The 12087-nt window shown below is 37.5% G+C and overlaps 1 protein-coding gene across 1 annotated transcript in view; it reads right to left on the bottom strand.

Moving 5' to 3' along the window:
* Positions 1–9740: 9740 nt before the first annotated feature.
* LOC126330039 (SPRY domain-containing protein 7) overlaps positions 9741–12087 on the bottom strand; it is a 60929-nt gene continuing 58582 nt past the window's right edge. Inside the window, exon 5 of the mRNA XM_049996291.1 lies at positions 9741–11688. Coding sequence (XP_049852248.1) covers positions 11591–11688 — 98 coding nt within the window. The 3' untranslated portion in view covers positions 9741–11590. The remainder of the gene's footprint in view (positions 11689–12087) is intronic.

The raw sequence follows: 12087 nt of genomic DNA, 5'->3' as shown, positions 1-12087 counted from the left end.
CTATTTATGTAGTGATGTCTGGAGGAAGGAATGTTATTTGTGATAGTGGATGGTACATCATACCAAGCTTACTATAATTTGCAGATACCGTTTCTTAGTGCGAAGAGTATTATTTCAGAGATGTGGGAGGTAAAGATTTCATAGTCCCAAACCTTGATGGTGGTTATGTTACTTCCTGTTCAGAGCACATAGAATCACTGCTGATGTGTATCTCATATAATCAGTGTCATAACTTTGGGCAAGACTTGTTTACTTTGTTAGTCAATTATTAAGATTTATACATTTTTCATCATTTTTTATTTACATGAGCCGTACTAGCCTTATTATGCACGCATTTATTTACTGAGAAGTGAAGTAAATGAAGTTGTAGAAGTTTTATTAGTAATGTTATACCAAGAAAGTTATTTGTTTTGCAATTGTCTATTAACTGCTGCAGCAGAATAATGGTGTTATAACAGGATCGCTAATTCAACAACACAAAATAAGATTAAGATTCAATATATTCCTTACACGTGCTAAGGCATTTCTGCAAATATCATAGTCAGTTTACTGAAATCAAACATTAAATGAATATTATTAATGTTGGGACGACTATATTCAATTACATTCATTACTTTATTATATTATTAAATTAAATTTGTTGCTAATTACCTGAGGCAATTTACTTAATATTAAGTGAGCCTGTATACAACATATTGTTCTAACAAGCATACCTCACTTGCTCAGTTGATTCCTTAGTTCCAGACTATTTTAAATGAACTACCCCACATGTCTACAGGACAGAAAAAATAATGAATAAAACTTTCATTGGTAAACCACTATTAAAGTTTTAAGTAGCCACCATCAATGGTAATAAAAGCAGGACAACTACAGAATGAAGTTAGCCACATTCCTGATTAAGGAAGTCAAAGTTTTCCACCCTAGTGCTGACTTGGGGGGGGGGGGGGGGGAAGCAACTTTTTTCCACATTACAGGGGACCCTTTAAGGTGCTGTCTCCACCTCATCAAAAAGCAGTGTCTTTAGTGAAATGGGAGACTGGTCACTATAAGGGATTACACAATACTGACATGTCAGAGAGATTCAAATGTGCCGGAGAATCTCAATCTTCGCCGATTCAGCAGACTGACAACCACTGACGGTCCAGGCAACTGTTTTAGCATTTCACATTTCGTTTTCTCTGAAGCAGTTTCTTCTACACTTTCTATACTGTTGTCTTTAACTTGAGCATATCTTCCACTGTCGTATCCTAATTTTAGTCATAGAATTACACAGAACTTACCATTCTTCTATTACAGAAAAAAATTTCATAGTTCTCTCATAAATACATGATTATGATAATACAAACAAAACCCACTGCCACCATGATGTATGATGCAGCCTAATATAAATTATGTATTACATATAATAAGAATTTTATACTTGTTTATGCTATGATGCATAGTGACTGGATTTATATGACTTTTTTTATAAGTGAAGTTACCTACCAAAAGCTGGTAGTAATGTATGAGGACGGTGACAACAGATATACTTGGGTGTAATGTGTCGAGCAGTCATCATTACATGTTGTTACTCCATACCATCCTGCTTACTGTAGGGGTATGTTAGGAACAAATTTTGGGACCTGTATAGGTAACGCTGAGACAAGTTTGTTGTGCAGGGTATGCCAACCAAACTTCATCCTTTAGCTATTTTATGAAAAATGGTGTTTTTTTTTTTTTTTTTTTTTTTGACAGCTCCAGTTACAATGATGCGTGAACAGATTAAAACATATGTTCAGGTACTCCTTTCACATTAGAAGACAGCACATAATCGAATGACAGTTCTCAGAACGATTCTTCAGTTGTTTCTTTGCATTTACATTATTGCAAGAGCCTTTTACTCTGTGGCTTTCAAGGCACTGCCAAGGCACGACGCCAAAGCATAAGGGAGCCTCCATAGAAGATGGAAATGCATTCGCAGTCATGCCTTGTCATTATGCTGGCTTCCTCTTGCATGCGTCTGCACCTACTTCAAACAAGGGTGCACACAATGGGATGTTACACCGTTACCTATCTAAATCTATATTTTCAGTCCACAAACACCTTTCATCAACCTAAGAATAACATGTTATCCTGCATAAGCAATTACCAAAATTCAAACAAATCCTGAAAGAGTACCTAATAAACAAATCTTTTTAAATGGTCGATGAAATTATGAGAGAAAATGAAAACCACCACTAAATGTACAATTGTTTTACAAATACTATTGATGACGCTATCATAGATATAGAATAACTTGGTTTTCTATATTCAAGTATGTATTTATTGTATTATTTAGCTTACTCCCCCTGACGGAGAAATTCACTTACCTCTTTCACTGTAGGAAAGTGTTTTGGGTGGGACTGATTTTGTGGAAGTATTTACTGGGGGTGAGAAGCTGTCAAAATTGCATATATTCCACAGGATTTAAAGAGTGGGAACATATTTTTCAATGTGAAGGATACTGAAATGATCTGACTCGGTTCAGAAAAGTTCTGCAAATTTCAGAAACAGTAAAAGTGACATTTCCTGGAACTCAAAATTTTCAATGCTAAGTTTTGATCTCAAAAGTACATCAGTGAAAATTCAGAATAAATATTTTAGTGAGAACAATAAGTGAAAGTGAGTGACTCTGCCAAGACATAAAAACGTATTTATGCAATGTCGAGTGAAAACAGATGCAAAGAAATGAAACAGAAAAAGAATGAGAGATTACTTGGTTCGGAACAGTAATACTATCAATAAATATATCCCGCCCGGTTGGTCGTGCAGTCTAACTCATGGCTTTCGGGCAGGAAGGAGCGCCTGGTCCCCGGCACAAATCCGCCCGGCGGATCTGTGTCGAGGTCTGGTGACCCAGACAGTCTGTGGATGGCTTTTCGGCGGTTTTCTATCTGCCTCAGCAAATGCAGGCTGGTTCCCCTTATTCCGCCTCAGTTACACTATGTTAGCGGTTGCTGCGCAAACAAGTTCTCCACGCATGCGTACACCACCATTACTCTACCACGCAAACATAGGAGTTACACTCATCTGGTGTGAGACGTTCCCTGGGGGGTCCACTGGGGGCCCAACCACACAATAACCCTGGGTTCAGTGTGGGTCAGCGCAGGGGTGAAGTGGAATGTGGTAGTTGTCGTGGGGTTGTGGATCACTGCGGCGGCGACAGGCCCTTCCGTTGTTTCTAGGTCCCCAGTTCACATACAATCAATAAATATGGGAGAGTCAAAATGATTAAGTGTGAAAAAATTCGTAAAGTATCAGATTTAAAAAAATAAAAACCTGTCAACTATTTACAACACAGGTGGGCAACCAACAGCCTACGTCCGGCCCGCAATTGGGTTCAGTCTAGCCTGGGGATGGTATGGTCGCGTAAGTACATGTGTGCGCGAGAGGTTGGGGGGGGGGGGGGGGGGGGGGGGGGGAGAGAGACATGTTAGAACACTTTAGCTAATGAAGTTGAACGTAATGTAATGTATAATGGATTAGCTGCAACTAGCTGCTTTCATAGGCATTTACTTTTCAATGGTGACATATGCCTGGTGTCATTTTCAGATGTTTACATTTGTGTGTCATGAACATTATTTAATAACTAACTGAAGTTTACAACTATTGTAAAACATCACAAATAAAGAAACTATATTCACAATATGTAATAAGAAATATTTGTTTGTTTATTTTGCATATCCTGGGTTTAGATAATACAAATTAATAAAATTCTTCCGGGTACTGCTGATTTTCTGTTACAAGGACCATAAGCTCCAGAATTCCAGTTTTGTGATATTATCAGCTGCATACAGGTTTTCTGTGGTGCAATGATCATGCAAGTTTCCGCACACCATATGATGTGGATTCTGCAGATCACCATGTTCACAGGACTCATCCTCAGTCATGAAGCCCCGCTCCCTGAGGTTCACCTTGCATCATTACACTCCTGTCCTCAAACAGTTTAGTGCCTCATGCCATAAAGGCAGATGAAAGCTGGCAGCAGGTTCCTCTTTGATGTTCTCCTCATCCCTTTTGGTTAATGAATTTCATCATAGCTCTTTCCAGGCACTGACAGAATTGCTAACGTCGGGCATAAGAAGCCTCTCAACCTCAATCTACGTTTTTGAGGCTCATATCCAAACACACAATACTGACCCTATGACTTATCTTAGAAGTTAGATTAAGGAAGGGCAAACCTACGTTTCTAGCATTTGTAGACTTAGAGAAAGCTTTTGACAATGTTGACTGTAACACTCTCTTTCAAATTCTGAAGGTAGCAGGTGTAAAATACAGGGAGCAAAAGGCTATTTACAATTTGTACAGAAACCAAATGGCAGTTATAAGAGTCGAGGGACATGAAAGGGAAGCAGTGGTTGGGAAGGGAGTGTGACAGGGTTGTAGCCTCTCCTCGATGTTATTCAATCTGTATATTGAGCAAGCAGTAAAGGAAACAAAAGAAAAATTCAGAGTAGGTATTAAAATCCACGGAGAAGAAATAAAAACTTTGAGGTTCGCCGATGACATTGTAATTCTGTCAGAGACAGCAAAGGACTTGGAAGAGCAGTTGAATGGAATGGACAGTGTCTTGAAAGGAGGATATAAGATGAACATCAACAAAAGCAAAATGAGGATAATGGAATGTAGTCCAATTAAATCGGGTGATGCTGAGGAAATTAGATTAGGAAATGAGACGCTGGAAGTAGTAAAGGAGTTTTGCTATTGGTGAGTAAAATAACTGATGATGGTCAAAGTAGAGAGGATATAAAATGTAGACTGGCAATGGCAAGGAAAGCGTTTCTGAAGAAGAGAAATTTGTTAACATCGAGTATAGATTTAAGTGTCAGGAAGTCATTTCTGAAAGTATTTGTATGGAGTGTAGCCATGTATGGAAGTGAAACATGGACGATAAATAGTTTGGACAAGAAGAGAATAGAAGCTTTCGAAATGTGGTGCTACAGAAGAATGCTGAAGATTAGATGGGTAGATCACATAACTAATGAAGTATTGAATAGGATTGTGGAGAAGAGAAGTTTGTGGCACAACTTGACCAGAAGAAGGGATCAGTTGGTAGGACATGTTCTGAGGCATCAAGGGATCACCAATTTTGTACTGGAGGGCAGCGTAGAGGGTAAAAATCGTAGAGGGAGACCAAGAGATGAATACAACAAGCAGATTCAGAAGGATGTGGGTTGCAGTGGGTTCTGGGAGATGATTGCACAGGATAGAGTAGCATGGAGAGCTGAATCAAGCCAGTTTCGGGACTGAAGACCACAACAACAACAACATCCAAATACATATCTGGGGTCAATTTCCTGTTTTTTTCCATTTCAGTGCACGTCATGTGGCACTACATTCACAATTTGCTAAATTTTGTTGACAAGGATTGGTATTACACAGTCAGTCACAAAGTGTCCAGTCTCATTCAAAGCTTTATCCATTTGTTTGGCATGTGTAGAATTTTGCCAAACTAGTGCTGCATATTCTACTGCAGAGAAGTGCAGTACCATTGCAGGTGTAAATACCTCTTTCAGCTGTGATCACCATGTGACACCAGTACGTTTATGGATAATGTAGACTTCTGAACATGGGTTGAATGTTAAAGCAATGTACGACCAAAAAAGTGGGTTTTGAAGAAAAATTTGCTAACATGGCATGTTGAGAAATGGGTGCCACTGATTTTGGCCTGGTATCGCACCATGCAATCAGGTGGCCTGCAAATATAAGTAAATACATGAATCGAACCTGTAGGTCCCCAAAGGTTTCCCATGTCTGATTAATCAAATGAAACTACATGGTTCCAAAAAACAGTAATTCATTCAGAACATAGTATCACATTACAGCACAGTTTTCCAGTGCAGCTTATTTTACCTTATTTTATAAAACCTGACACCTAGTCACAAGAAACTTGCCTTGGTGCGGTGATATTGCCTCAATGGCTACAAGGTTACCGCTGTGCAGGACACTTACTGCTGCGCTCGGCTGCCCTGGCTTCACAACCCACGGGTGTGGGTCTTATTGTAAGCCACATGTTGCCACAATGTTAGCTACCAGTAGATGGCAGTTAACCCAACACTCCACGGCATTTATGCACTACTTCTCATTACTTCTGCTAAAGATTTATAATCTTTCTCAAAGACTAGGTAGCAGCACTATGTATCCTTACCTAAAAAATAGCTGTTAAACGATTTCCAACTACTCCTCTTGAGCAAGATGTAATATTCTCAAGTTTTACAATGTGGAAGACTAATGTCCGTTTGACTTAAGGCACTCTGCAAAAGCAGAATAATGTTTAATCTGGCCTTCTTAGTTAATAAATGCTCACTGAACTTAGTCAAACATTCTGCTAGTCTGGCCTATTTGGAGCAAAAAATGTAAATACAGTAATATGATCAGATCCATAACTAAGGAGCTACAACAGAGTTCTGAAACATTCTGAGATGTATGGATTGCTACACTTGTGTTCACAAGACACACTATCACTCTTAGTTAGACAAGTACAGCGAGTGGTACATTTTCATAACAACCACGTTGCTGATACTGCAGACACTGTTTACTGTTATTGTCCCCTGTGTACAGTACACTTTGCTGAGCCATACACATTTTCATCACAGGAGTATGGAGAGATGTTTCACATTTTGGGCTTCTGTGATGGTAATACGAAAGCTGCTGTTGCCGAATATCACCGTTGGTATCCTAATCATAGGATTCCAATTGCTGAAACATTTAATGGAACATATCAAACACTGCTAGTAATTGGTACTCTTCACAGTATTGGTATTCACTCCGAAAGACATCATGATATTCAAGAAGAGGAAAACATTCTTAATTCAGTAGAGCGCAGTCCTCATTTAAGTACTAGATGCCTAGCTACCCAACTGAATGTTTCACAATCTAAGGTTTGTAGGATTCTTCATGAGAATGGACTGTATCCTTTTCATGAGCAAAAAGTTCACCAGTTAGAGCCACATGATAGTGCGAACCAGTTGCATTTTCTGTAACTGGTTAAACAGAAATCGGCAGCTCTATCGCTTCATAACGTTCAGTGATGTGGCAACCTTTAGAAGAATAGACATGAACAACTTGCATGTCTTAGCAGACGAAAATCACCTCCCACGATAGTATCTCAATTACAATGTAGATTCAGTATCAATGTCTGGTGTGGTGTTTTGTGTGACCAGTTACTGGGTCCATTTATTCTCCTGCGAAATTTAAATGGTCAGAGGTACAGTAACTTTTCACGAGAAGACTTACCACAGCTTCTTGAAGATGTTCCTCTGGAAACAAGACACCACATGTAAGTCCAACATGACGGGCCACCTACACACTTCCACCACGTGGTAACAGCTTATCTTAATCAGCAATTCCCACATCGATGGATAGGTCACAGGGGCTCTTAACTGGCCTGCTACATTTAACACCCCCTAGATTGCGGCATCTGGAGGTGGATTAAATACATCGTGTACGAAGTGAAGGTGGAAATGCGAGAAGAATTGATACAACACATTTTCGATGCCGCAACGGCAATAAGGAACAAGCATGTGAAATTACTAAATGCTAATCGCTTAGTTCACTCCAGTACAAATCTCTGCCTTTATTTTTTCTGCCCTTTTCCCGAGTTTTTCAATTACCGTAGCTCCTTAATTATGGATCTGATCCCATTATTTATTTACATTTTCTGTTCCAAATAACCTAAGGAGTACCCTGCGGAAACCAAGAGAGAGGGGGGGGGGGGGGGGGGGGAGACACGTCTTTTCACAAGCACTGCATTCCAATTTATAGACACCAAATCCTGGGGCACTCATGAATTTACAATCTTTGACACGACTGATGTATCTTCATCAGATTAAGTTACAGACAGCTATATAAATTATTTAAACTACATATGAGAATAACAACAAAAGCCTTAAGAAAAACTAGTAGAATTAAAAGCAAAACAGTATTAGTTACAAAGAATGACATTGGATGGAGACTTAACTTTTAATTATCTGCCTCGAGTGCTTGAACACACGTTTTTATTACATGTTAATGTCAGTGTTAAAACCTTGTGTATAGTAAGCCACTGACTGACATCAGACTGAAAAGACTGTCAACTAACTTCACCGCTATGTGGAGAAAGCACAATGTGCACCCCCTATGGGGGCATGAATAGCACAAAGGGTTCAAATTAAGAAAACTGTTATATTATGAATCAAAATAGCTGTAACAGGACACCAAACTTAATAACAAAAGTATAGATGCGCAGGTAATGCTGTAAAATGAAACAGCAATTTTACACACCATCTGTCTAGTGCAGATAGCATTGAAGTGCTTAAAATGAAAAGGGAGTAAACAATGTTTCAGATCTGTGTATAGAGACTTGAGGCAAAAAATGTCAAGTAGTTGCAAATAGCAGTTTAAAACCTATAAACAAATTTTGCAATTTTAGTTGTTAATTGAGATTGAGAGCATCATTAACAGACAAATACTTAAAAATTTCCAGTTCACGAAGAAAATCAAAGCTATAACCTTTCTTTTGTTTATGGAAGATAGTAACTTTATCAAGTCCCTTTGGTTGGTGGCCTGTGAGTAGCAAATGATCCACAGAGAATGGATTACACACATCTGCACCCTTTCTTTCTAATAAATAAAATAAAAACATTATGAAAGTAATTGTGCTGATGTTGATAAGGACAATTCGCTCAATGATCAACTGATTGGTAAACCATCAAGTTTATTATGATTCCATGTTACCAATTTTTTACCCTGTTGGTGCAATGGTGATTTCTGGTTTCTGTTTTAGGTCATCTCACAAGAGGATAATTTAATATTGCCCTTTTGGTATGATAGAAGTTGGGGAGGATAGTTCTGGTTCTATTAGAGGATTTGTTTTATCATATGTGATAGTTTCTTTTTTACATTTTTACACTGATCAGCCAGAACATTATGACCACCTACCTAACAGCCAGTACATCCACCTTTGGCATGGATAACAGCAGCAACACAATGTGGCGGGAAGCAGTGGCCTTGCTGGTCATTGGAGGGAGATGGCACCACATTTGCACACACAACTAACCTAGTTCCTGTAAATTCCAGAAGGGGGGGGGGGGGTGTATAATGTTCTGGACGATCAATGTATATTTCTTCATTTTCAGCGGCTATGGATAGAACCTTCTTCCTGAAACTCCTGATTCTGGTGCTTGATGTTTGTATTTGTTGGTTATTGAATGTGTGCGCTGTACGTTTTATCCAATTTATTGTGCATAAGTGGGCCTTTATGACATAGTTTACTTGCTATATATCGTGCTACCATCTCCAACTTTTTATTTTGCTCGGATATGGGCACCTTAACCCATATTTGGCTTTATATCATTTGCATGACTTATGTTTTGCATAGTTTTGTATTCATGTAAGTACCTGTTGACTAGTTTAGTGGCCCATCTAGTTATGTTCTGCCACACCAGCACTGTGCTTAATAGTCAGTCGCTCGTAGTCATATTGTGTTAGCACTAAACAGACCTACTGTGCCACGAACAGCTGGTGCTGTGTTTACACGTTTGTAAGTGTGGTCCTATGTTGTGCTGCTATGGCAGTGTGTGCTCTGTGCTTAAGGTGACAATTTTTGAAACTTTTGAAATTTTTCTGTCTTTTTAATACACAAGGTTGTTTATTGTTGTAAAAAAGTATTTCAGTTTTTTTTCTACTGCTCCACACAAGCAAGTAAGGGAGAGGTACCAACTGTTAGATAAATCAAAATCAACTGAAAATTAAGTAAAAGTACTATTTCAGCAGAAAATAATAATGATTAATTAATACTGTCTCTTAATTTGTACAGTACACATCAAGAAGTAGATTGACTTTGTCATTTTGATTTTAAATACATTATTTGTATAAAAATAAAGATCAATATTGCTGTAAGGTAATAAAAATAACAAACACAGCTGATTATATAAATTGTCATAACTAAGTTACAAACAATGTACATTGTTTTTAATTAAAAATGAAATTAATAGACCATAAATAATTGGACTGAAAGCTAGTCAATAGCTACACATTGACAAATACAAATTAAGTTACTGTTTAAATAATACATTTACTAAGAAGCAGAGATTCACTTTTGCCTCGCTACTAACCTGTAGATAAGAGACAGCTAGTCTACTGGAATGAAGAATCTCTGCCATAGTGTGCAAACTCAAGAATACACACAGAATAATATGTAGAAAAATACTATAATGGAATAATTCATGTGGTAAGAGAGGATGAAAGATTTGGTTTAGAAATGCTGTATTGAAAACAAACAACATTAATAGAATGTATACACATAGAAAAAAATGTTAAAAAGAGAGTAAACCTTGAGGTCTATCTTTGTGTAAAGAGGAAATGAGTGAAACATAGGAGAGGGTTTTATCACTGCAGTAGATCTGGAAGAAATACACACATTCACAACCAGCCAAAACAACACACATTATGAAAACACGTGATATTCACCAACATGGTCATAGATGGAAAAGAATTAAATGAAAGTAAAATTAAGGTAATTAAAAATAGATACATAAATTACTTTGGAAATTTGTAACCATAAAAGTGAAAGAATAATATTTCACAACAGGGATGATCAGAAAAGATGTTATGTTGGAGAGAGAAAAGTGTATAATATCAATGTAGATAATGAACAATGTGAGAACTGAATTAAACACTAACACTGTTTTATAGTACACAGCAATGTGAATTGTTAGCTGAGGAACCTATTTGGAATGGCACGAGTGAGGGAGAGACTGGAGGGAAAGGTGAAAAATGAAACTAACAGAACAACACTCAAAATGCTGCATGATTTTAGAGGGGAAAATAAATTGTGTCTTTCCCGTAAAACTGTTTCTCTAGTTAATACTGACTGCTCATCACATCCAGAAATAGTAGGCTCAGCCTTCATTTCTTAGTCATGGGTACGTCGTATTTGTTCATTGCACTCTTGAGGCTACAATGTACAGTAACATATTGTCTGTATCACGGTGACTCACTGCACTTACCTACATAACACTTTTGTTTAAAAACTGCTTCACTGGCTGTTTTCCTCTACTTTCTATTCATAAATTATTTTGGTTTTTTTACCTTGTTATTTTCTCTTGCGCTTTTGTTTCAGTTTTTTTAACTCCTTACTTACAATGATCAGCCTATTTGTTTCATATACATGGAATGATGTTATACATTTAGAAGTTCATAGACGTAGTTATCTGAAACCTTACGTTTCTATTAACATAAATTTTCCTCTTATATCTTGAATCACAATGCTTGTTTAAGCTTATACTATTCAACTTCATGAAAGATGTATTATGTTAAGTATATCTCTCACCCCCCCCCCTCCCCCGTCCCACAGACAAATTCTAACAGCTTTAGCTAGTTCCCATTCTTTAAATTGTTGATATTATTTGGTAATGCAGTGGGCATTTCAAGAGATTCTCGTATCTGTGAAAAACTTAAGCTTGAATTGTGTTCTCCACTTTAATAAAGTTCTCTAAACTCAATTAAGTCTTATTTGCTCTGTAAAAATGATGAATAAGGTATCAGTGCTTCATGGCCACTTCTGAAGACCACTGCTGGCACCAGAAGTGCTCTAAAGTAAGGACTGCTCCAACATAATTTTTTCAAAACCTTGAGGCGGAGGATAATTGAAGTTGTCCAACACAATGTCTAAAATGGCACCGTCATCAACTGAAAGACATCAGACAAAAATATTAATTTTAATGCACTATAATTCTAATGTCAGACAAACAGAGAAACAACTCATGCAGACTATCAAATTATCTTATATACAACCACAATGAATGTATTTTTAAAAAAGTAATAACTTTTCATTTTAAGAGTGTCCCTAATAACTTCAGCATTTGACAATCTTATCTCAAATTATTAAATACATTGAGGAAGATTATCTTGATTCACCCAGCGAAATGTGGGGAAAAAAAGGACGGGGAGGGAGAGGACATACTACACTGTGTATAAGACTACATAACAAATCATTTTTTAAAGAGGATATATCTTTTTAACTTTTACCAGATTGCTATAATACCTTAGCTGTTTGATCTTTCTTAGCCTGTTGACTGTAATTTGGCA

Source organism: Schistocerca gregaria, chromosome 2, assembly GCF_023897955.1.
Source record: "Schistocerca gregaria isolate iqSchGreg1 chromosome 2, iqSchGreg1.2, whole genome shotgun sequence".
NCBI classification, from domain to species: domain Eukaryota; kingdom Metazoa; phylum Arthropoda; class Insecta; order Orthoptera; family Acrididae; genus Schistocerca; species Schistocerca gregaria.
This window is presented reverse-complemented; position numbering and strand designations above follow the sequence as displayed.